Below are 26791 nucleotides of genomic sequence, written 5' to 3' on the forward strand. Positions count from 1 at the left end.
TTTCCAACTACAATATGGTCGTCTTCCAAGTCCAATGTAAACAAATTTTTTTGATGAGCCATCTCCTTAAGTAATCCAATTTACCATTACTGTACACTCGTTAACCCTTATCCTCAAGTGGCCTCCAGACTTGATAAGTCGTGACTGGGGCGGTGACAACAGCATATTCTTATTGTTTTTACTTGAGTATATATCCGATACAGTTAATCAATTACTTAATCTAAAAACATAAGATATTAGCCGATATATACTCGAGAATCAAAACAATGAAAATATGCTGTTGTCATAGACCTAGTGGTGACTAGGGCTATGACAACAGCATATTCTTTTCATCGTTTCTACTCTCGAGTAGATATCGGACACAGACACAATCAACCGAGGACCACATCATTCTACATAAAAGCATAAGATAATCAATGGATATGTACTCGAGAATAAAAAAAAAATAAATAAAAATATGCTGTTGTCATAGACCTAGTGGTGACTAGGGCTATGACAACAGCATATTCTTTTCATCGTTTCTACTCTCGAGTAGATATCGGACACAGACACAATCAACCGAGGACCACATCATTCTACATAAAAGCATAAGATAATCAATGGATATGTACTCGAGAATAAAAAAAAAATAAATAAAAATATGCTGTTGTCATAGACCTAGTGGTGACTCCTTTGTAAAAAAAAAAAAAAAAAAAAAAAAAAGCTATTATAGGTAGGAAGAAACACAGTCGCCAGGAAGAGAGTTCCAGTCTTCAGTTATTTGAAAGAATCTACTGGAATAAGATGCATTACATAATTGTAATACTGATTATCAAAACATCAAATTGATGAAGACCACTAGATTAATGACTCAAAACAAGCTGAAACAAAGGAAGCAGAGAATAAATCAGCCAATTCTAAAGAATATGTGACATAATACTATAAAAATGACTGAGACTAGCAACATCACGTCCATGAGAAAGAGGGCATAGATATGAAAAATTTGTAAGTTTTAACAAGAACCTATTTCATTTCTACCTCTCTTTTACCAGTCAATAAACACTGCCAATAAAATGCTGTATTTGTGGCGATATTATGAATCTCAGGCGAAGTTGATTGACCTTGCTGGTGGATTCTTACGAATTTTCAGTGCTGGCTTGAAAAGACCAGTTGGTAGAAAAAAAAAAATTGGGGGGGGGGGAATCACAAGGTTAACTAAGGTGTTTATGACTAGTTACTTGCAGTTAATTTTATCATTCATGGGAAACGATTTACTAGAAAGAGGAGAGAAAAAAAAAAAGAAAAGACTTACCACTGTTTGGGGAAAAAAGAGAAAAGCTAGCTACTAAATTAGATATATTAGTTTCAATGATAGAGAGAAAAGAGCGAATAATGACTTAATAAAAATGAAGGTTTTCTTTTTAGGCGATCGGAGAGTCTCCTAATCACTGTTAAAGGAAATCCACAGGGAGGGGGGGGGATACACAACTACATTTGCGGCCAGAAATCATTAACTTCATTTCACCCAAACTTAGTAAAGAAAAAAAAAAAAAAAAAAAAAAAAAAACAGACGAAGTTTAGCATTATATAGACATCAGTTATAACTTTTCAGAAAGTTTTATAAAAATCCAAGGCATCTATTTTTTTTTTTTAATAAGCACAAGTGTCAATTTTAGCCATTTTAACCCGAAAAGGCACCCTTAAGAGGGGCAACCGGAGTTTATCCGGAAAATCTGTTTTAAATCGTGTCATGTTTAATGTTTGTGCAAAATTAAAAAAAAAAAAAAATTCAAAGGCTTAGTTATTGAGAAAAGTGCGGACAGACGAACGGACAAGGGTGAATTTACAGGTCCACCCTCCTTTTGTCAGGTGGAAAAAAAAAGTGTGCGTACCAAGAAAAGCACCAACAAACAGGAATGAACCACTAGGGTCACTCTTTGTCGGAGTTGAAATTAGAGGGGGAAAAAAAATGCATCACGTTGAAAAGGTAATGTAAGTTACTCTTCTACCTACTTGGATTAGTTTATTTTAATGTTTTCTGGTTCAAAGCATAATTGTTCCGTTTGGGAGAAGGGAGACCTTTATGTTCTACCAGTCTTTAATTCCTTACTCAGTGGTAATCATGAGAAATACCTGTGCTCTAAAGAACCCCTTTTAACATTTTGTACATGAAATTAAAAAAACAAAAACAAAAAAACTTAATTGTTCAATAATCAGGGTCACAACATTAAGTATGCAGTTCTCACTGGGCGCAATTTTTTGGATACAAACCAACCATGTCACATACTTCCATGCATGTGGAGTCGCCATTACAAGTAAAGAATGAAACGATAAAATTGTTGCCCTAGAAAAGACTGGGATCTAATTTCTGTTCGACGAAGACCGTTTTCTCTCTTGTTGCAGACCATCTACTAGTTGGCCAGTTGTGTACAAATCCCAAGAGCGATAGGAGCCTTCTATCACGCCTAAAAGTGACAAAACTCAAGATGTGGCACTGTACCAAACGATGCTCTCTAATCCAAGATTGGACAACAAACTGGATCATTGCTGGATTGTCACGAATAACAAGTGATAAAAAGTTTCCAGCCACGGATATGGTCTTTGGTATGGTCTTTAAGTGAGGGCCATATCACATCTTTGAAGTTAGCTTGAAAATCCAAGTATACCTGAATGCGCCGAGAGATATTCCCTGGTGTAATCAGGTAACAGCTAGCAAACCCTGGATGTGCCAGCAGGACTCAATGCCAGCCCACAAGTCCAAAGACACTCAAGAATAGCATCAAAAAGGAGCGCTACAGCTTTGTACCCTTCTGACTAGGCCCTATCCTCCCGGTTTGATCATACGTTGAAAAACCACCATGATCAGTGAGCTTTAGCCGGTTGTGAAAAAAAGGCATGCTTCCAGTTCCACTTTTTTTCCCTGTTATTACAGACTTAGTAACAGATTATAAAAAAACTTTGCAAGAACATTTTATAACTTCACGTGAGGGTTCAGTTTAGTACAACATAATTGAAAAAAATGACCATCCACGTGTTATAAAAAAATGTTTTCAATTTTTTTTTCTTATAGTCTTCAAAGTATATAATCAATATTAACAGGAAAAGGTTTTTAATACTGCCCCCTTTATTTTTGTAATAATATAGATTTGCCACTCAGCTACCAGATTTAAGGGTCACTCAGTTCTATAACTTAAGTAGATCTAGGTTTATACTTTAGGGTAAAACTTGCGGAGTATGAGCTGTTTTAGGGTTATAAAAAAAAAAAAAAAAAGAAAGTGATCGAAAGAACAACATTGAACTATCGTACATTTTTTTTTTTTATATATAAAAATTGTATAAAGAAAATCGAAATACTTTTAAACAAAAAAAAAAAAAAAAAAAAAAAAAAAAGTACCAAGATCATTTTTTTTATGTTAACTGTCAACATTGGAAATATAGTTTTGGAAAAATTAACAAACCAGTTTCATTTTTATATAGATATATACATACAGTTATGAACAATACAGAGCCTGAGCAAAGTTGGGCTGAACTACTAGTAAGTTTTAAAATAAAGCTGTAGCATCATTTTAATTAAGAGCCACACTTCTCATTTAACCCTGTAACCAATCACATCTAAACATTTAAGAAAATACCCATTTGACACAACTTTATAGTCCTTATCTACCTACCACTTTTTTTTAATGTGGAAAAAAATTCAGGTTCCTAAAAGAGGAGCTCTGGAGAGAAATTTTCTTTAGAATCTTTCCATCAATGACAGTAAAAAATTACAATTTAATGCAACGAGGGAGGGGGGTGGGGGTGGATTAAGTTGTGAAAAAAAAAAAAAAAAAAAAATTATTAATCTTAGTAAAATAAAGTTATCTCCCTCAGAAATCTTCGATATTAACTGATTGTTCTAATAAAACACTGGAGAAATGTAGGTTTTACATAGCAAAAGTTGATGCAGTGCTGAGTGGCTGAAATAGAAATAAGGTTAGAAGGTTTAGAATTTTTTTTCTGAAATTTTGTAAACATTTCAAAGCAACTATGGTATCGTTAGTAACAAGATTCGGCATCGTTTTACCATTTGTCACTGTGTAGAGGGAGACAACTTTTACTGAACGATTAGTTCAGTTTTTTTTTTTTGTTTTTTCTCATCGATTTGCGGCGCAATATTTTTATATAGAAAAAAAAAAAAAACTGCAATTTTTTTTTTAAATTAAAAAAAGTAAATTTGAAATACAAAAGGATGAAGCGTCAAGATGTGACTACTGTAATGACGATAGCCGTAGAGAAATTGTAAACAAAGGTAACATGTTATCTTACGCAACTATTAAGAACAACGATATTTTCATTAGATGAAAAGGGTTTGTATTACTGTACAGATTCGAAAAAGTTGTCAAAAAAACAAAAAAAAAAACAAATGTTATCAAAGGCAAGATAAGTTACTTTTCTTCCAAACTGGATATAATTTGTTTTTATTCAATTTAACATGTTTATTCAGCTCGAAAAGCATAGTGTTTACCGATGTATTGGAAAATTCAAGATGGCGGCCGATTCTCTCTTTAACAGTTTGGAAAAAGGTGTAATAAATAAAAAACCGGTTAAAATACTGTTAAAAACTCGCTCAATATATGTTACCGTGACATATATTCGGCGGGTTTTTAATAGTATTTTGTATAGTTTTTTTTTTATTTATAACATCTTTTCCCAAACTTACGGTGTTAAAGAGGGTGTGAGACGCCATCTTGAATTTTCCAATACATCGGTAAACAGTTTTTCGAGCTGAATAAACATGTTACATTGAATAAAAACAAAAAATATATCCAGTTTGGTAGAAAAGTAACTTATCTTGCCTTTGATAACATTTGTTTGTTATATATTTGCTTTTTGACAACATTTTCGAATCTATGTGTACAGTAATACAAACCCGATGAAAATATTTAAAAAAAGCTACGGCAACTTTTTTTTTTTTTTTGATTAAAAAGTAAATGCCAATTTTTTTTTTTTACTATAACAAAGCTATAACATTAAGACCAACACAGAAACAGACTAAAAATGTGACGCTAGTTGTAGAGGAATTGTAATTTTTAAACAGAACAGATTGATTTTATAGGATATTTTTTTTTTTTTTTACATGAGAAGTTCTAACAAGACATTGCTCCCTAGTACAAAAAAAACAGCCTATCCTGCCTTGACAGAGTACAAAATAGACTTCGTGGCTTAGTGGGGGATGCCCTTTTCTCTACCCTGCAACCTCTCTCCCACAGAAGAGACGTTGCGAGCCTATCCTTGTTTTATCATTATTTCCATGGCAGGTGCTCATCTGAACTCCAATCTCTGCCCCCTCCCCCCGGCAATCTTTCACGAAAAACACCCGTCTAGCTGAATCCACTGTGAAAAATTCCCCCCACTCAATATCTGTGCCTAAATCAAAACGCGGATTCCATGAACAAAGCTTCTTTCTTAATTTCCTTAATTAAAACTTCAAATCTCCAATGTACTTGCAATAACCCTTATCCCTGAGTGGCTTCCGGGCCTTGATAAGTGGTGATCACTAAAAAAATTTTGGGGAATATTTGACCAATTTCTCATTTGTACACAACAAATGTGTCTTTGCATAAGACAGAAAAAATTTGTCCAATGAAAATATTGTTGGTTCGTTGGTTTTCTCTTAATAGTTGCGTAAATATTCTTTAAAACCATTGTCACATTTTCATTTAAAAAAAAAAAAAAAAAAAAGCTATTTTTTTTTTAAAGTTTTTATTTGATAAAATATCACATCCTACATTGAGATGATAAAAAAAATGAACAAACTTTCAGTAAACGAGAGTTGTCTCCCCCTGCACAGTAACAAACTGTAAAACAGCGCGCAAGATTCTTAGAGATAAGCATTATTGAACTAAAGAGGGGGAATTCAAAACGTTATTTAATAAAAATGTCCAAAATTGTATGGCATTAATGAAAGCTATTTTATATATATATATATATATATATATATATATATATATATATATATATATGGCCATCATTTGCTAAATTAGAGATTTTTGTTTTATCAAGAATAATCATGTATTTGATGAGTTTGAATGACATTCATCGCATATCACAAACTCAATATATCTGGAAAACGGGAAGCTGGGGGGGGGAAAAAAAAAAAAAAAAAAAAAGTCTTGACAAGCATTTCAATACACTATAGCTTTTATTTTTTTTTTTTACGCTCAAGAAAAAAAAAAAAAAAAAAAAAAAAAAATCCATTTGTTTGCTCATTCATGTCATGCACAAGACAGTTCCATTTGCAGAAGAAGAAAAAAAAATTCCTTTCAAGTCTTTTGCATTTTTTAAGCCGATCCAAACTAAAACAGGAAGAGAAAAGAACGGTTTCACCACAAGGTGAACGTTTTTAATGTGGAAAAAAAAAAAAAAAAAAAAAAAAAAAGTGATGAGAGCAAGTAATTCATTCCAACCCCCCCTTCAAGTTTGCAGCTACTTTTATGTATATATACAATCACACGTCTATAAAATTCTCAAATAATAGACACGTATGTAGTTTGGATATTTTTATGCAAGTTTTATTTGTGTTGCTTTTATTTGATAAAATGTCTTTCACATAAATCAAATAGAAATTCTAGTTTTTTTTTTTTTTTTTATCCACTTTAAAAAAAAAAAAGTGGAATTTATGCTTTTTGGATTCTTAGCATATTTCACTGTGTTAATGTAAATGTCAATCTGTCTTGAGAATGTGAATCCCACCCACCCTGCTAGAAATCCGTTCATCTCAGAGGTCGTCGTCATCATCAGGCAAGGCAATTCTTTGAGCTTCCTGCAAAGAGAGAGAGAGAAAAAATCTTAATGTATCAAGTAACTGAAATTATAACAAGCCGCGCATGCGTGCCCCTTCCCCCGTGCTGCATGCAAGATGACACAAGAAATAGTGAAGAAATGATGAATGTGAGAAGTGTGAAGTGCCAACGCTGCCTACACATTTTCGCTAAGTTTCAGAAAAATCAAATGGATGGGGATGAGGGTAAAAGAAAGTTTTTTTAATTAGAGGGAGGGGGTGGAGGGTGGAATTTCTGACAGAGTCCCTGGGGGACACCGAATCCCAGTGTAAATGGATAATAGTGCAGTTTCAGGCCTTAAGACATGCATATTAGAGTTGACCGTGTAAAACCACTATATAGTCAGACAAAGTTTTTGTTTTTTTTTGGGGGGGGGGGGAAGAAAAGAAAAAAGTGTTTTAGCCCTGAAAGTCCCTGTGGATGTGAACCAGAATTTTGCCAGGGTCACTCACACATACTATATTTATATTAAGAATCATGGGCTCCACATTTTGGCCAAGTTTCAGAAAAATCTAATGGATGCATCAAAATGTCATCTTTGGCCATTTTAACTTCTTTAACCCCTGGGGTTGCGACAGGAATTTTTGTAAAAAAGTTTTACTGTGCACATCTATTTAATGAAAGAATTTTTGGCAAAATTTCAGGAAAAACTAACGGAGGCCATTAAATATATAATATATATATAAAGGCAGCGGATACCCCTGAACAAAGACCAAAACTGTAGAGGAGTCCCCACAACCCGTTCATATATACATATACTCATCCACACAGAGTATGGGTTTCGCTGTTTCAGAGCGACTAGACAAGCAACTACCTCAAGCCAGGATCAAAACCCAACTGGCAAAACGACAGTTGGAGCTTCTAATCGTTGCGCAATTAGGCTGCTGCTATATAGGCAGTGAATTAACAAGGTTTTGACATGGTAAAAAATAAAAACTGAAGAAAGTGCTCAATACTGTTGTAGAGCAAATTTTTTTAATTTATTTTTTTATTACAGTATCTTTCTGTTAAGTTACATTATTGTTTCAGCTACCTGGCCGTTTTTTTTTTTTTTTTGGCCGTCCAGCGTCCTCAGACTTTTACATTTCTGTAAGTCTGAGGAAGCTAAAAAAAAAAAAAAAAAAAAAAAAAAAAAAAAAAAAAAAAAAAAAAACACGGCCGGGTAGCTGTAACAATAATGTAACTTAACAGAAAGATATGGTAATAAAAAACAAAACATATATATATATATCACACACACTAGCTTTCCCCACTGCATCAGGTCGACTATTGGCATGAAAAAAAAAAAAAAAAAAGTTCAACTTACCTCAAGTTCTTTTTCATATTGTAATGCTAATGTCTGGCTCATTTCTACTTCTGGTGGTTGCAAAGCAGGCATTTCAACAAATTCAAGGTTAGGATCACCAATCAATTTCCGGGCGAGCCAGAGGAAGGGCTTTTCAAAATTGTAATTACTCTTTGCACTGATATCATAGTACTGAAGAAAAGAGAAAGGTTGAACTTGTTTATTCATAGAAAAAAAAAAAATATATATATATAAAGCATAGTTGTTTGCATGCATGTCCAGCTGAAAACTACAAAATAAAGACCAACAATATATAATTCTTAACCCAAGGAAACGCCACTTATCACGACCCAGAAGCCACCCGAGGACAAGGGCTAATGGGTGTACATTAGTCAATGTGATTATAGCGTAGTAAACCTAAGTAGTGGGTTGGTTGGTTTTTGTTTTACGGCATATCAACCCTTTCCGGGTTATTTAATGCCGAATCCAAAGATTTTGAAGAAATTTTTTTTTAATAGAATATGTTTTGTTTTCAAGTCGGTTTCTATTTAAACCATAGTTGAGACCCTAACAGGTACTACCACTCCGGGTCAGAGTGGACCTGGGAGCAATAGTAATTAAAGGGTTGCTCCACACTCCCCAAAGCCCACAAGCTGGGGCCTCACCACTGGATATAGTTTAAGGTCATATCCAGGACCACCATTGAGGGACTTTTACCCTCTGCAGGGGGACAGTCGGCGTATTCTAATGCCCCACCGACAGAGCCCTAAGTAGTGGGAATTTTGTAAATTGGATTACTTAGGGGGGCGGGTCATCCAGAACTTGTTTACGCTGGACTTGAAGACAATCAGATTGTAGTCAGCTGAAAAGCAGGCAATTCCACAGGCGTGCAGTTTTAAGAAAGACGCTTTGTTCATGGAATCTACGTTTAGGTTTAGGCACAGATAAAGAGCTGAGCACTTGCCATAAAAATAACAATGCAGAGACAGGCTTGCAACGTCTCTTCTGTGGGAAAGCAGTTGCAGGGAAGAGAAAAGGGCACCCCCACTAAGCCACAAAGTCTATTATTTTGAACTGTCAAGGCAAAATAATTGCATTGATAGAAGGATCCCACCATTTTTCCGGCGACCTTGGTAATGGATTTGATATACGTTTCATTTCAAGTCAGGAATAAAGGTCAAACCCAGAAGCTTGTCAAAACATGACGCCTCCCCAAAACGAGAACCATTCATTTTAACTGATGCCAGATTGACATCAGAGCGTAGATGGTGTAGAGATAGAAGCTTGTTTTAGATGCATTCAAAGTAACAAGCCACCTCTTTCTCCATTGTACCACGTGCTCAAGATCAGATCAGAGAGAACTTGGTCATTTACAGTCTTTGATGTGCTACCATAGATTAAGGATAGGATTTGGAAGATCATTAAATGTAGACCAGAAAGAGTTGAGCCTAGAATGGACCTCCTGAGGGACTTCAGCATTAATACTGTGAGCTGATTTCTGCTCATCAACTACTATTCTTATGAACTTAGAAAGGATTTAATAATTGAGAAGACATTTTCAGTTATGCCACAACATTGTACTAGACGAATATCTAAAATATTAGAAACTTCATTTTTCTGAAGCGTCAACGATGCTGTGTTTGGGTTTTTCAGTGTCATGTACTAATTTTCAAAATAAATGCTGGACTATCACTAAGAAAAAAAAATGATACAAGTTTTGCACATCATCTTCGCCATTTAATTATTTTTAGTTCAATTTCCTAATTAACTTACATTTGGCCAAGCAAGGGCGATTAAATGTTTTTCTCAATTGTGGATGGTCTAAACTGCATTAGTATTAAATTTCACGTCAGCTACATTCGTAAAGTATATCGGGATAACAATTTTATGGTGCACTCACCTGTAAATTCTTCTTCCTATGGAAAGTGATGGTTTTTGCTTTTACTTTTCTGTCCTTGACGTCGACTTTGTTACCGCATAAAACGATTGGCGTATTCTGACATACTCTCACCAAATCTCGATGCCAATTGGGAACATTTTTGTACGTGACTCTTGACGTAACATCAAACATAATAATGGCACATTGACCTGGAGAACAAAGTTAGGACATGATCAAGCAAAGGAGTTTCATTAATAAGCCTGTAACAGCAGCATATTCTTTTCATCGTTTTGAATCTTGAGTATATATCTGTTAATATATCTTATGTTTTTATATAGACTGATGTGGTTCTCGGTTGATTGTCTTACCGTGTCAGATATATACTTGAAAATCAAGAGAATGAAAAAAAAAAAAAAAAAGTTACAAAGAATTCTCAAAGAAAAGGCTAAAAACAGCTTACCTTTAATGTAGTAACCATCTCTCAAACCACCAAACTTTTCTTGACCAGCAGTGTCCCATACGTTGAATTTGACTGGACCTCTAGCTGTATAGAAAACTAAAGGATGAACTTCAACACCCAATGTAGCTGGGGGGGAAAGAAAGAAAAAAAAAGTTAATTTCTCCACAGTTCAAATCGGAACTACATAAGTTTGTTTAATTGATAACACTATCAACAAATGACACGTTCAATTAGATATGCAAGTGAAATTGTTGAACAAGGATACTTTAGACATTGATTCTTTGAAAAAAAAAAACAAAAAAAAACTGTCAACTGATTAGAACTCCTAGGAGGAGATAACTTGTTTGTCCAAATCTAAACTGCTTCCCTTTGGAGCTGGATTTTCTGCACATAAAAATTTGATGGGAATACAAATGGACACACTCGTTCCCACTTCAGCCTCATTTAGACAGGTAATCAAGATAGGAAATATCTTATCCTAGTAAGTCTAGCATCTGCAACAAAGCATAGCCATCATCTCAAAATAACATAAAATTGGTCAAAAGTTGGCAATTACGTACAAGTGGGATCAAAGGTAGGGGTTACACTACAGAAAAAAAAAAAAAAAAAAAAAAAAAAAAAAAAAAAAAGTTACTTACCTACATATTTCTTTTCAAATTCACCTGTCAAATGTCGTTTGACGAAAGTAGTCTTTCCAACACCACCATCTCCCACCAAAACCAACTGTGGAAGATAAGACAAAACAATCAGCAAACTTTAAAATGCATAAAACTTTGCCCAGACAGATTTTGGAACAAGTTGGACTAAAAATCTGCATTTTTAAATTCTAAAATGAATACAATGCAAGAACAAACTTTAATATACAAAAGAAATACTTACTAATTCAGGTGAAAAAAAAAAAAAAAAAAAAAAGCAACTATGAACATTTGCAGTGAAAAGTAATTAAACGAAAATTAATTTTTTTTTTTAGTTGGAAGTATTTAAAGTAAAAATGAGGAAATTCGTGACCCAGCATGTGTTGGATTGAACAGTACTTATGCACCCTTTGAACCGGACGTAATTCAGCATTTGCCTCTGCTTTTCCTGGGATACGGCAACAGCTTGGGTTTAGCAGCTGTATGATGTAACATGTCGATCAACCGATCATAACATTGAGTTTCAATTATGCGCGAACACCAGACAAGAATTTGAAAAACAATTTTTTTTTTTTTTTACATAAGCATCACTACTAATCAAGGACAAGGGTTAAAGAGTGTACAATAGAAATTGGACAATATAGTAATCGTTAGTAATGGAAATTCGGTAAATTTGTTAACTGGAACAGCTCATCAAGAACTTGTTTACGTTAGACTTGAACACAACCACATTGTAGTCAGCCGGAAAGCAGGAAAACGGAAGACAATTCCACAGACGTGCAATTCTAAGAAAGAAGCTTTGTTCATGGAATCTATGGTTAGGTACAGATAAAGAGTGGGGGGAATTATTGATAGTGTTTTCAGCTAGACGAGTGTTTCTTGTGAAAGTTTGGAAAGGGGGGACCATAGATTGAAGCTCAGTCGAACACTTTCCATGAAAATAACGATACAACAGAGACCAAATTGCAACATCTCTTCTGTGAGAGAGGTTGCAGGGAAGAGAAAGGATATCTCCTACAAGGCTACAAAGTCTATTTTGAACTATCAAGGCAGGACAAGTCCTTTCTAGCAGCTCCTGCCAAGACTTGGCAACAGTATTCCATCCTTGGCTCTTATATAGATAGAGAACTGCATCAGCAGTGAGATCTACTGGATCAATAGAAGGATCCTACCATTTTTCCAGCAGCCTTGGCAACAGATTTGATGTACCTGTTCCATTCAAGATCAGAAGTAAAGGTTAAGCCCAGAAGCTTGTCAAAACTTGACAAGAGCCATTTATTTCAACTGATGCCAGATAGGGATCAGAACGTTGATGATGTAAAGAGAAGCTTTGTTTTAGATGCATTAAGTTACCAACCACTCCTTTTCCCATTGTACAACGTGCTCAAGATCAGAAGAGAAAATTGGAGAACTTGATCGTTTACTGACTTAGATGTGCTACCATAGATGGTAGTGTCATCAGCATAAATGTCTACAAATGTAAGGATGTGATTTGGAAGATCATTAATGTAGATTAGGAAGAAAGTTGGGTCCAGGATGGAGGCCTGAGGGACTCCAGCATTAATACTAAGAGCTTCTGATTTTTGCCCATCAACTACTACTCTTATGAGAGAAATGATTTAATAATTGAAAAGACATTTCCAGCTATACCATAGCCAGAGATCTTGTTAAGTAAACCTTCATGCCATACCCTATCAAAGACCTTAGATATGTCAAGAGCAATTGCCCTAGAAAGGTTGCCTCCGTTGAGAGATTTGCTAATCCTATTAGATATAACTGTAAGGACATCTGCTGTAGATCTAGCAGAACAGAAACATTGTGTCACTAAGGAGAATTTTTGCCGAGATGGTTGATTACTTCTCTATTTAACACAGATTCCAGCAACTTACTTATGACGCACAGGAGACTTATTGGCCTGTACTGAGAGGGAGATGAGCGATCACCTGAATTTTTAAATACAGGGCATACTGATGAGATTTTCCAGGGAGGTGGGAAGCTATTCTCCTTAAGACAACGTTTAAACAGTTTTTGTAAGTATGGGCGCTAGTTCAGGTTGAAGTTTTTTTTACTACTATAATTGGAATATTGTCAGGGCCTGTTGCTTTACTGGAATCAAGGTTTTTGATTAGCTTGGCAACATTACGTACAGATATATATCAGTGTTTTCTGATACAGGAGGAAATATTGGGGGTTGGCAGCCTTGGTCGTAAAGGGTAGAATTAGCTGCAAAGTTCTTGGCAAAGAGTTGGGCTTTGTCTGATGCTGACGAGAGGATTCAGTTTGCTATTTGCCAAAAACTGGTGGGAACCAAGCTGCTGCTCAACTACTTTGGACTTTACGGACTGAGCATATAACTCTGTTGCGTTCTTTATTACTTTCTTACAATGGTTGCTGGCAGTCCTGAAAGCGGCTTTAGTTTCCATACATCTATTACGTTGAAAACAGTGGAAAAAGTGATTTCTGTGCGCAATGGCAGCAGCACATTTTGGAGAGAACCATGGCTGGCTGTTAGGTTTTTGCTGGAACTTTTTGAGGGTATGAAACGGTCTATACCTACAATTAACCATTCCGTCAGGTCTGATACTATAGAGGACACATCCTTTTTAAACATGTAACGCAGAGGTAGATCCGATATAAATGTACGGAAGCTATCCCAGACAGCCTTAGTGTATCGAGATACTGTATGATGGAGAGGTACGTCTGGGGACTTATTACATTTCATTTTTATCTTAATTGATAAAAATAGAGTGGTTGGAAGATCCAAGAGGCGACAGAACAGAAACTGAACATAGTTCAGGGCAAGTTGTGAGAAAAAGGTCTAGTAGACTCGCATACTGGCCGTCATTGTCGGGCACACGGGTGGGTTCCTGAACAATCTGAGTGAGGTCATAGGCAATGGAGAAATCATGACAGAACCTCCCCTCATCATCGGTTTTGTTTGAGTGGGTCAACCATTCGACGTTGTGAACATTGAAGTCTCCACATACGTGAATGTTAGCTAAAGGATAAGCAGATAGGATTTTGTCAATTTTCTCAGATATGCTTTTAAAGATAGTAACTCCGCTGTTATGGGGGCGATAGAGAGTAGATATAAATGCAGTAGTGTGAGCTAAAGCAACCCGGAAGCACATATAGAGTAAGTTAGGATCTTCTCTGGAGATGTCCCTCCCACATGGAAAGCTATCTTTAATATAGGCACATATTCCATGGCGATCTTGGGGGGTCAGATTTAGAAGTTAGAGTATCCTTTAATTACGAACTCATCTAGGGAAATATGCCAGTTTCGCTTAAAAATAAAAGGTCCGGTTTAGTCTCTTGTAATTGGGTTTCAACCCCTGGAAGGTCAGAACGGAGACCCCTGATGTTGGAGAAGGCGACATGGTAGTGGGGGTCTGCGTTGGAAGTTGGAGATCCGGGTTTAATCGTGTATTTTTTCTTGAAACTTTTCATGAATTTTCGACTTTGTGGTAGGTCGTCAGACCTGCTTAGAGCAGGACAGAGAAAAAAAAAAAAAAAAAAAAAAAAAAAAAAATTTTTTTTTTTTTTTTTTAATAACTAAAAGCCGTAACAATTTACCCACTAATATGGCATCGAGAGGCCCCACCAGAAGCTACTACATGGTCCAGAATCCATTCACCAAATGACAATACAGCAGCTCCAGTACTTTGCACCTGCTGATAGGACAGCCTTCTTAGTGGTTAATCCAAGGTTTGGATCCCTGACTATCAGGCGGATAACATCAGCCCAGATAAAACGTTTACCTCCAAAACCCTTACCAGTGACATGGCTACAAAGACAGACATAGAAGCAGAAAATTTCTGACACCTCTGCCAACTGTTCGTGCAAAATAGTTTTTTTTTCTCCCTTTGTCAGAAAAATCACTCATTAAAAAAATGAAGACAATAAAATGAGGATACCAATTGGTCGGGGGGGGGGGGGGGGGTTAAGAAGTGAAGAAATTTCCTTCACATTTTCACCATGTTCCAGAAAAACCTAATGGATGGGGCAAAAGTTATGGGGCAAAAAGTGTCATTTATTGCAATTTTGGGGCATTTGTGATCCCTTTTCAGCTCCTGGGAACACCGAATCCCAATTTAAAAAAGAAAATGAAAATGAACAAAAGATGCAGTTTCATGCCTTAAGATGCTTTGAATTCAGTACCATGGAAAGCTACTATATAGACATATTAAGTTTTAGAATAGTATGAAAAAAAAAAAAAAAAAAAAAAAGAAGCTTATTTCTTACAATAGCACACCTGTGAAACTGTAAGAAGGCCTAACTGTCATTGTATCGATTTGATTGGTGAATTTAACCAAATTGGTCACATGCCTTTGGCGCTAATATCCATTTCAGATCTTTCCAGACCAGCAAAGGAAGACAGACTCATTTTTATGAAGTCTTCTAAGGAGACTTGGGCGCTAACATTAGTGCATTCTTTACTTCAAATCTCAGCCATGGACGAAATATAGAACATTGTAAAAGTCTACAAACTAGGCTTACTTCAACCGCATGACAAACTTTCCAGCTTCGGTATGCAGCCAGTTTGCATGGCTACCAATTTTTTTCTTAAAGCCATGGAACACTGCTAATTGCATCCTTCCTGCAATGGACGACAACATTGCAGAATGCAAAAGGACACCAACTACTGCTCCATTGAAGCAAATTACCTGCTCCAAAGTTGGATGCACTATTTTGCAATAATATCTTGTGTACCAATAAAGTTTGTCTTGAATTTTACAGGCAGGGCTGATTGTTTTGTGATGGTTTCATTTCTTGCCTTTTACAGAGAGCATCGAACATGTTAAAATTCCCATCTTGACAAAATAATTCCTCACCGTCTTTCGTTTGCCTGCTTTCCTATTAACTACGATGGAGTAGTCTTTAAGTCCAACGTAAAGAAATTCTTGAACTGTCCGCCCCCTTAATCCAATTCACCAAATTTCCACTACTAACGATTACCACAATATTTTCCCATTGAATACTGTACACTCGAGTGGCCTCTGCACCTTGATAAATGGGGGATTCCTATGTGAAAAAAAAAAAAAAAATCCTTGTAGAAAGTCAATTCTATTTGCATCTCTTCCCATCCTATTTTAGGATGGGACGAAACGTGCAAGGGTCACAAAAAGTAAAGTTGAAAATCTTTAAAAAAATTATCCTGTGAAATTTTAAAATTAGATTTGGCAAAGTGTAATTAAAAACACTAATTTACCATTTGAACGCTTTGTTTCATAAAACGAAAAAGCCGCTCATGTGTGGTCCATGTGAGATGACGCCACAAAAGTGAAAAGTGTGAAAGCCTTGGCGACGCCAAACCCCAGTGTAAATGGATAATGGTGCAGTTTTAGGCCTTAAATGTATATTTGAGTTGACCACCGTGGAAAACCACTATAGTCAGACATTAAGTTTTAATAGAGAAAGAAAAAAAAAAAAAGCCAAATCAGTTGCTGAAATAGAATTACCTCCCAAATCAAGTTGGCATTGATTGTAAAATCAACAGCAGTTACGGCTGCTGCTTTCAAATTTATCCTTTATGACGTCATCTATTTTCAAAAAAACTAAGTAGAATCGTGGACGTTTAGTAAAAACGCCACAGGAAAAGGCAATAAAGTCGATCACCACTTTGATGACGTCAGTGTGCATGGGGGGGGGGGGGAAGGAACAAACGAGAATTTGATTTTATAATTAAGTTGATATATTATGGACACCCAGAAGATTTTTCATGGAGTCGTCCTTGAAATTGCCGAAACAGTTTACAATTTGAAGGTTTCGTCTCTAAAGATTTAAATCTTAAAACTAAATCGTTTGCACATCATTCGTGTCGTCTGACATTTTTACATTTAACGCAAGTTTCCTAACCTGATTCAATTAATTCTGGGACAAGCCTTTTAAAATCCGAAATTTAATATCCACTGGCATTGTGTAAGTTTGGTTTTTTTTTTGTTACATAGGCATCATCACTTATCAAGGACAAGAGGCCACTCGAGGATAAGGGTTAAAGAGTACAGTAGAAATTGGACAATATAGTAATCGTTAGTGATGGACATTCGGTAAATTTGATAACAAGTGGAACGGCTCATCAAGAACTTGTTTCCATTAGACTTGAAGACAATCATATTACAGTCAGCTGGAAAACGCAAGAGAGTTCCACAAGCGTGCAGTTCTAAGAAAGAAACTTTGTTCATGGGATCTACGTTTAGGTTTAGGCACAGATAAAGACGAGGGGGGGGGAGAGGAAATTAGTGATAGCGTTTTCAGCTAGACGAGTGTGTGAAAGTTTGGTGAGGGAGGGGGCATAGAATGGAGCTCAGTCAAACACTTTCCATGAAAATAACGATACAGCAGACACGAACTCGCAACATCTGTGAGAGGTTGCAGGGAAGAGAAAAGGACATTAGGCTACGAAGTCCGTTTTGAACTATCAAGGCAGTTTTAAAGAATCACATTTTTAAAATTAGAATCTCACCTTAAAATGTTGGCATATCTTTGCGCGTACAAAAATGGCCACCCGTGATAACAGAATTACATAATTTTAATTTTTTGCCAATACTACACTGTGACAAGGCAGTTTGGTACGCGAGTGCACATTTAACAGCCTTCGTTTATGCTCGCACATAGCGTAAATGAAGGCTAGGCTGTGAAATGGAAAATAGTCCCAGAGTTCAGGGTTTAATATACAAACGGTAAATTTACGACGGAAACGGTTATATTCTTTTAAAGCACAAAAAACTTTTCTATACGAATGTGAGAGGAGACCCAAAGTAAACTAATACCGATTGTTAATAAATTTGGCATTGTGCAAGTTTTAAAAGAATAATTCTATGAAAATTTTTAAATTAGAACCTCACCTTAAATGTTGGCATATCCTCTTTGCAAGCCATGTTTTCTGTCATTTCGCTGGAGAAAAATAAAAAAAAAAAAAAAAAATAAATAATAAAAAAAATAAATAAAAAAAATAAAATCAATCTTTTTAAAACTCATTTGGTCAATTTAGATTTCCTACTTTAATAGGTTTTTGATTATGCTGAATACGAAAATTCAGCATTGAAATTTTGCAGAAATAATTAGTTATAGAGATATAAAAAGTTGTATTATGCATTGTATTCTTTAGCAGCCATCTTTTTACGCGTGTGCGCCATAAACAAATTACTCATCTATGCACACGCGTAAAAAAGACGGCCGCCAAAGAATATAATGCATAATACAACTTATGCATCTCGATAATTATTTATGCAAAGTTTCAATGCAATTTTCGTATTCAGCATAGTCGAAAACCTATAAAGGTGTCATTTAGACAACATTGGAGGTGGGTGGACCTAATCTTAAAAAAAAGTCACTTCTAATTAAAGTTTTTAAAACTTAGGATTGCTTAAATAACATTTAGAAAGCCATTCTTAACATAGGAGGGGAAGGGCGGTGGCTTTATATTCTCGCCTAACAGTTAACAAAAAGATTTTATGCGAATTATAATGGGAACACTTTCTGCATTATCACCGTTTGCCTACAAACAACCGGAACTATTTCAGAAGCTAATTTTTACCGTAACGCAGTGAAATGAACCACAAACGATTATACCTTTATTTTTTTTCTCCCAAAAATAGTGTCCAATCAAAAGTCGGCCAATGTGAAATTTTGAAATATTACAGGTGCGAGTGTGACTAAAATTATTGTATTAATTTGTTTGTTGGTTAAATTCAAGTTACGTCACCCGATGTTGACAAAGGTTTTGCCCGGAACTGTCATCTACAAAATGACACATTTAAGGGAAAGGGGAAAAACTTATACCATTACTTCAGATAACAGACCCTACCCTGGCAAAACCTTTGTCAACACACACAGCGAGAGCGAGAACAAGAGAGAGAGAGAAAGAGAGAGACAGAGAGACAGAGAGAGACACAGACAGAAGTAGCTTGAAATTAACCCATGACCCAATGATCTGACCTTTTTAAAATTTATTGTTCCGTGATGGATATTTGAACTTTTCAACAACACGTGTTTAAACTCAATACTTCAACCTTTTTACGCCAAATTTTAAATTCTTAATTATTGTTGACCCATTTCGTTTCTAATATCCATAAAGTATTAAAAACTACATTTTAGTACAAAAGCCTCCACTCACCAGGTATGCAGAAAAGCTACCGTGCTAAAATAACATTCAGAAAGTCATCCTGAAAGGGGGGGGGCTGTAACTATTCCGTACTTTCACCTAACAATTAAAGGGTCTTCGGGACAAGATCAAAGTGTAGTATCTGTTCTTCAGATGCTGCAGTGCTGCACTTTAATTTCTTGTTCTGTCAGTGGAGGAGAAATCCTCCACGACCGAGACAATTTTTATTTTTTGTTCCTTTTCTCCACGTTAAAAACCGACCCTGGTGTCTAACTGTCCTCGTGGGGAGGCATTGTAAATAGGAACAATTAAAGGGTAAACGTGCCCAATACCGATTAGGGGTCAGCTCCAATAAATATTTGAAGTCAAATCTTCAAAAGAAAAAAAAAATAAAATAAATAAACGTGCGTAATGCGTAAAATATATAAACATTTGTATTTTTGACGTCATTGATATTTTGTGTGCGTGTGTAAATAGGTGATGTTTAAACCGACAGTTCACACACATTGAAGAGTTTAGCTTGAAAAAAAAAAAAAAAAAAAAAAAAAAAATTTATTTTTTAAATGTAAAAACGTAATTCCCCTTCCCCGTGCTGACTGATATATTTACATGAATATTTCCACCCATCAATGAATGGTGAATTAATTACTGAATTGGTAAATTACAGACTTCACATGTCTTAGAATTGATTAACAGACGTTTGGTAAACCATTGAAGGATTTCGAAATGGTCAGCTTCTTGTTGTGACATTGTCATTTCTTCATCCTATATGAATTGGTCGATTAATCATGTTCAAGAGTTGTAAAAGCCATTATAGTAATAATTGCGGTTACTAGTATGCAGTGTAGTGTGCCGATTTTCAGGGTTCCTATTTACAAAGACCCCCCCCCCGACAGAGTTAGACACCAGGGTTTTTTTTTTTTAACGTGGAGAAGGGTCAAGGGAGCAAATTGTCTCAGTCCTGAAGGATCACTATGAGAATAAATTGAAGTGCAGCATCCGAACAGATACTACACTTTGATCTTGGCCCGAATGTTGTTAAGGCGAGCAATAAGGATTAGTTCTGTATTTTTGCGGGGGGGGGGGGGGATGTCCAAAATAAACAGATGCAAAATATTCGGTGCTTATGCACTTTTGTTACCGTACTATTTTTAAAGCCCCCCCCCCCCGTTAAATCCAACTTTCACGATATCTTGTTAATGAATTGTTAGGTGAAAGTAGAACAGTTACAAAACGCCCTCCCCATGTTAAGAACGGCTTTCAAAATAACATTTAAGCACCGTAACAAGTAATGAAGGAAATACCAAATGTTTTAAAAATCTATTTTCGAAAAAAAAAAAAAAAAAAAAAAAAAAAAAAAAAAAAAAAAAAAGTCACAAGCTCTTCATTATAATTTGCGTCGGTTTAAAATCTCAATCTACAGAAGCACAGAAAATGCGAATACTATAGATTTTTTTTTTTTTAAAAGATTAAGTCCACCTCCAGTTTTCTTTTAAATGAAATCATTGTAGGTTTTCGACTATGCTGAATACGAAAATCGCACTGAAATTAGTTATCGAGATTAAAAACATTATGCATTGTATATTTACGCATTTTTCAATTTGGCTTTTAAAGAACATCGTACAACAAATTTAACTTGAAAAGATAAAACAATAAAATTACACACTAAACACCAAAACCTATTCTTAACACGGAGAGAGGGCATTGTTAACAACAATTGGTGTTAGAAAAGAGCGAAAAAAAAAAAAAAAAAAAAAAAAAAAAAAAAAAAAAAAAAAAAAAGGCACGGTACCTTCTCTGCATAAGTACCCCTACCCACACACAACTTCTGTAGTTTGAGAAATTCTCAAACTTCAAATAAAAACAACCAAAAGTGACCAATTTTATCCAAACAAATAACCAAAAAAAGTTATGAATTTATTGAAACGTGCTTTTATTTTTTTTTAAAATAGTATTTTCGAGTTAAATTAAAGTTTTACGGTATCTTATTGTTAGGTGAAAGTACAGAATAGGGTACTAGCGGACTTATTAAGCCATTCTTAACATGAGGGGGGGGAGTACTAGTTGTGTACTAATTCTGTGCTTTAACCTTACAATTGAATAACAGATATAAAACTTTAAACTTGAAAATATTAAAAAATACCGATCAATAAGTGCAGTAACACCTCCCATGTTAAGAATGGTTTTCTAAATATCGTCATCATTTCAGCACGGTTCAATAAGTGCATGAGTCATGACCCCCACCCCAAACAAGTCAAGTCTTAAATTGGCAAATTGCCAGTTAAAAAAATATTTTTGGCATACATACAAGCTAAGTCTAGTATTACGGTTAAATTGTGTCTAAAATAATCATTTCTCAAAGACACCATTGTTTAAAAAAAAAAAAAAAAAATCCTTTTAAAATCTGTTGGAAAATTCAAATGTTTTCATTGGTACTTATGCACTTTTGTTACCGTGCTGAAATAACGTTATTTAGAAAGCCGGGGTTGTCTTACTATATACATACGAGAAATGTTACCAAATGCAAGAGGTTACTTTTCTACCTAGCTGGATATGGTTCCTAATTACAGTGCCTCCCCACGGGACAGACAACGCGGAGAAAAGGAACAAAAATTAAAAATTGTCTCAGTCGTAAAGGATTTCTTCTCCGCTGACAGAAGAAATTGAAGTGCAGCGTCTGAACAGATACTACACTTTGATCTTGTCCCAAGATTAGGGAAAAAAATAAACTACGACGTTTATCGGTATATTTGAAAAAGACAAATGGCGTCGTGCTCGCCGTTGAATACGTTAAGTTTGGGGGAAAATGAGTTGGAATTATACAAAATAGTATTAGAAACCCACTCAATATATCAGTACGGTAACATATCGAGTGGGTTTCTAATACTATTTTGTATAGTTTTAGTTTCAACTCATTCTCCCCAAACCTAACGTATTCAACAGCGAGCACGCCGCCGTTTGTCTTCACATATACAGATAAGGACAGTTTGAGTCGAATAAACATTTTATATTAAATAAAAACACTAAAAACTTAGCCAGAAAAGTAACTCATCTTGCCTTTGGTAACATTTGTATTTGTTTCTTTTTGGTGGTAATCAATGCACTTACTGATCCGCGCTATTTTTTTTTTTTTTTTTTTTTTAAATGTATTTTCCAAGTTTAAAGGGTTTTATTTTGTTGGTACAAAACACCCTACCCATGTTAAGAATGGCTTTTTAAATAATAACCTTATTTTAGCACGGATCCGGGATCAATAAGTGCACTAGTACCGTTTTTTTTTTTTTTTTTTTTTAACAACTTTTTCGAATCTCTAGTAAAGCAAGCCCCATTCACTTGATATAGTAAAATAAATAAAAATAGCACGGTAACAAAAGTGCATAAGCATCTAGATTTTTTTTTTTTTTTAAACTAAAGAAAAATTGATTTACTTTGATTAAATAAGCAGGGTTTTATTAGAAATAGAATCTATTAAAAATATGAATGGCTTTTGGGGAAAAGTCAGGAGGAAGTGTTAAAATAAATAAAAAAAATAAAAACTGGCGGGATTTCCGCTTTTATGAGCAACTGAGAAAGAAAAGAAAAGAGCGACTATTTCAGGTAATCTGGATATTTTAAAACAATATTTCATTAAAAAAAAAAAAAAAATGCGGTTACTATTTTTTTTTGTTTTTTAATGTGATAAGATCACACATTTATATACAGGATTGTTATTTGTGGAGAAGTGAAGATTTTTTATGGAATACAAAGCTACAGCTACACCACGTGGGTGAAACAAATTGCAGTAAAAAAAGCTGGTTTCTAAATCCAGCTTCTTTTTTTTTTTTTACTGTAATCTTTAAAGAAAAAATAGGTTGAAAACTAAAATTAGTTTAACGTTTGTAGTTAAATTAAATAAAATAGATTAACGTTTGATATAATCTAATAAAACTGCCATGAAATAACTTATTTTATTTAAAGATAACCGACTGATACACACTAGTACACTCCCATATTAAAAGTAATAACTTCAATATAACAATTAAAAATACACCACGTGGAAGATTACAGTAAACGGATTAGTTTTGACAATTAATACATTGTAATCAGTTAAAGGATTAATTATAATTTAATATGGGAAATTAATGGGACATTTTTAAATATACTCCCACCCACCACAATTTAACTTAACCAGTTTTTTTTTTTTTATTATTTAAATCAGATTCTGAATAAAGAAAAAAAAAGTTTAAAAATAATCAACTTTAAATTTTTTCTAAACGTTTCGGCCGATGTAACATCCGATTTTTTTTTTTTTTTGGGGGGGGGGGGGGGGGGACTTGTACACTTATTGAACCGTGCTGAAATAACGTTAATCAGAAAGCCATTCTTAACATGACAGGAGGGCGTTCTGTAATTCTGTACTTTCAACTAACAATATACAAAGAACTTTAAAATACGATAACAAAGAAAAACACGGTAACATAAGTGCACAAGCACCTTTTCATTTCAAAGTTTCAAAATTCTAAAAGACATCTGAAGAAGGTGCGAGATTAGATCAGCCGATACTCGTGCAGAATACGGACCATACTGAAATAACAATCTGGGAAAAGACGGGGGGGGGGGATCTTTTTAACAGTTTTGTACTTTCACCTAACAATTTTAGACATCTTGAATATAAAAAAATAGCGCACTCTCCGTATTTTGCACGAGTACCGATAGATCTAACTATTGTCAATACAAATGATTACATCTTGAACTTTTCAGCTTTAAGACGCCCGCCATTAAATAACGCTGGTACTTTTTATGTTACTGTACTAAAATAACGTTATTTTGAAAGCCATTCTTAACATGGAAAAGGGAAGGTGTTTTTTTTTTTAATTCTGTACTTCCACATAAATTAAAAAAAAAAAAATAGCACGGTAACATAAGTGCATAAAGCACAAAAAAAAGCTTAATCAAATTTTATTTTACTTCTGCAGTTTATGAAACCGTGCTATTAAGCATTTTCAAGTTAAATGATTATTTTTACGGGATCGTATTAGGTGAAAGTACAGAATAATCAACCCCGCCTCCAAATTACAAGAATCGAAATCTAAACGTTATTTCAACACGGACGTTAAACTGCAGAAGTAGTTTTTTTTTTTTTTTTTTTTTTTTAAACAACAATTTAGTAATAAAGGAAACTAGTAGCAAAGATTGTGAAATCCTAAGAAATTTAATAGAAAAATCTTTATTTGGACTTGTGGAATGGTTTAAGTTAAAGACTTTTTCAAGAGGGAGTACCACACCAGTTGAATATTAGCAAAATTTAAAGGACATTTTGGAAAACAATTTTTAAAAATCAGATTTTAAACTAAATATTTATTCGTTATATTTTTAAAAAATAAGATTAGGTTTTTGACATTTTTTTTTTCGTAAGTAGAAAGAAAAAGAAACAATGGACAAGAATTGAGGTTTCATAAAGGAAAAAAAAGCTGCATACATGCAGTTTAAACCGGTTTGAATTAAAGACAAATTGGTTGATTTAATTAAGATTTACCATTTTTTTTTTTTTATATAATCTAAATATTTAGACTTATTTTTATAAGAAAAATATAAAAAAGTTAATTTGTAACATTAATAGTTTTTTTTATAAAAAAACTTGAACAAAGTTGGAACAGGAGTTTCTGAAAATCAGGATCTTTTTTATTTAAAAAATCGACTTAAATTCATAATTTAGATTTTTATTTTTAAGTAAAAATTAATTTAAAGATTATATTATCAATTTTTACATTTAAATGTCAATTTATTTTTAACATGGAAAAAAAAAATATATATATATATATATCCGGTACTTACGTATTTTTTTTTATTTCTTATTTATGCATTTTAAAAATCGTTTTTCAGGTTAAATTCAAGTTTCCAATCTTTTTAAAATTAAATTATGTGAAAGCACAGATTAATTACAAAAGAGCACCTTCCCCTCCCAATAGTAAGAATGGCTTTCGAACGAAAGCTATTTCAGCGCCGTACAAAAAGAAAAAAAAATTAAAAATTACATTAACAAAGATATGAGGGTTTTTTTTTTTTTTATTAAATTAACAATCAGAAAATTTTTAATTAAATATCGACTTTTAAAAAAAAAAAACAAAAAAAAAAACATGAACTTTGAAATTTAAAAAGATATCAGAGCATCTTTTAATATTACAAAAAAATTAAGTAATTGTCTAAAATAGTTATTAAAAATGTTTAATAGAAATTATGATATAAGTTAAATATATATATATATATATATATAAAATTATATGAGGACTTCAATTAAAATTCCATTGAAACGTCATAAAATAAGACATTTCCAGAAGGTTGGGAACACGAAAGACAAAAAAAAAAAAAAGGCGTCGTTGTCGGCGGCAAATAAATACGAATTAAAAATATAAAAAAAAACCACACACGTTCGAACCCCCTAAAAGACATCCGACATCTCCATAATTCGATACTTACTTAATTTTGTCTCTAAACTCTAACGAGTCGGCTGAGATTCAATGATGACCGAAGATTTTTCAGACGACAACGGATTTATGGCGGTCAATCTGCTAAATGGTGAAAAGCAGTTCAAACTGGTTTTTGCGCGTAAAACCGGATCGTCTTCGGCAGTTTCCGGAAACACGTGCCGCCGGTCTTCGTGAAATACATTTAAAAAAAAAAAAGATTTAAGGTGTTTTATTATTGGTGTACACTTTTTTAATTTTTTTTTTTTTAAAACATGAATCTAAAATGATTAATAAAAATATAAACGGATTTAAAAAAAAAAAAAAATAATAATGCTGGTAAATATTTCTTAATGTTCGGCGGAGATGCCGCTACAAAATTTGACGCATGCGCAGTCTTTTTTTTTTCGCCATCTTGCAAAAGAACTTTATGGCAACTGTTCGCTTTTGTGATTTCAACAATAAAAAAAGTTCTTAATATTTATTTTTTTTTTTTTCGTCAGTGTCTTTTTTTTTTTTTTTCAAGAAAGAACAAATTATAAAAAAAAAATTAATGACGGAATCTTTTTTTTTTTTTAGTTAAATTATATGTAATAAATTGAAATACAGTCTCTACTTAATTGGCTCCTCATGAGGGCAAAGTTAGATGATGTTGAAGATATTCAGCTCCCCCAGACAGGGAAACTTTGGATAGAATAAAAATTGTCTCAGTCGAGGAGGATCTCTCCTCCATAGAATGAGGACTGAACAGATACTACACTTTAAATTATTTATTTCCCTCAAAATATATGAGCATTCAAGATTAAAAAATTAGGCTTAAAGAGCTTCAAAAGTGTGTGTGGAGAGGTTGGAGCTCATCCCTTGGCTATTTTATCCATGACTAAACTCCTTAGCAGTCACCACACTACCGTATTTACTCTATGGGCTGTCCTATTTAAAATATATTTGATATTTTTGTATTGGAATTTTGTGGGCTGTTATCTACATCTTTATAGTTGTTGTTTCGTGATGTTTCAGCCAACTATTCCTCTGCCGACAACTATGGAAGGCAGTAATTACTGAGGATACTGTTAAGAGGAGATAGAGGTTGAATATATGGAGACAGACAGAAATACAGCAATTTATATATTAGATTTTGGGTTTGTATTACTGTACACATAGATCAAAAAAAGTTGTCAAAAA

At 34.2% G+C, this 26791-nt stretch overlaps 1 protein-coding gene across 1 annotated transcript; it reads right to left on the reverse strand.

Annotated features, from left to right (window-relative positions):
• Nucleotides 1-6505: 6505 nt before the first annotated feature.
• Nucleotides 6506-25790, reverse strand: LOC145270638 (GTP-binding nuclear protein Ran). The gene is made up of 7 exons (XM_080126256.1): nt 25623-25790; nt 17908-17956; nt 11063-11147; nt 10425-10550; nt 9986-10173; nt 8107-8277; nt 6506-6781 (listed from the first exon to the last, which is right to left on the reverse strand). Exons 2-7 carry the CDS (start codon nt 17950-17952, stop codon nt 6737-6739), a joined length of 660 nt encoding a protein of 219 aa, XP_079982382.1. The 5' UTR covers nt 17953-17956; nt 25623-25790; the 3' UTR covers nt 6506-6736.
• Nucleotides 25791-26791: the final 1001 nt, after the last annotated feature.

The sequence above is a fragment of the Euprymna scolopes genome, chromosome 46 (assembly GCF_053919585.1).
Source record: "Euprymna scolopes isolate OS-2025 chromosome 46, ASM5391958v1, whole genome shotgun sequence".
Taxonomy (NCBI): Eukaryota; Metazoa; Mollusca; class Cephalopoda; order Sepiida; family Sepiolidae; genus Euprymna; species Euprymna scolopes.

Bases quoted from the DNA above. Each gene is read 5' to 3' on its own strand.
- LOC145270638 (XM_080126256.1), bottom strand. From the start codon at position 17,952: ATGACAGAAAACATGGCTTGCAAAGAGGATATGCCAACATTTAAG. The intron at 10,551-11,062 runs GTAAGTAACTTT...TTTCCCCCCCAG, and splicing joins ATTTGAAAAGAAATATGTAG to CTACATTGGGTGTTGAAGTT. The intron at 6,782-8,106 runs GTAAGTTGAACT...CTCTCTTTGCAG, and splicing joins AATATGAAAAAGAACTTGAG to GAAGCTCAAAGAATTGCCTT.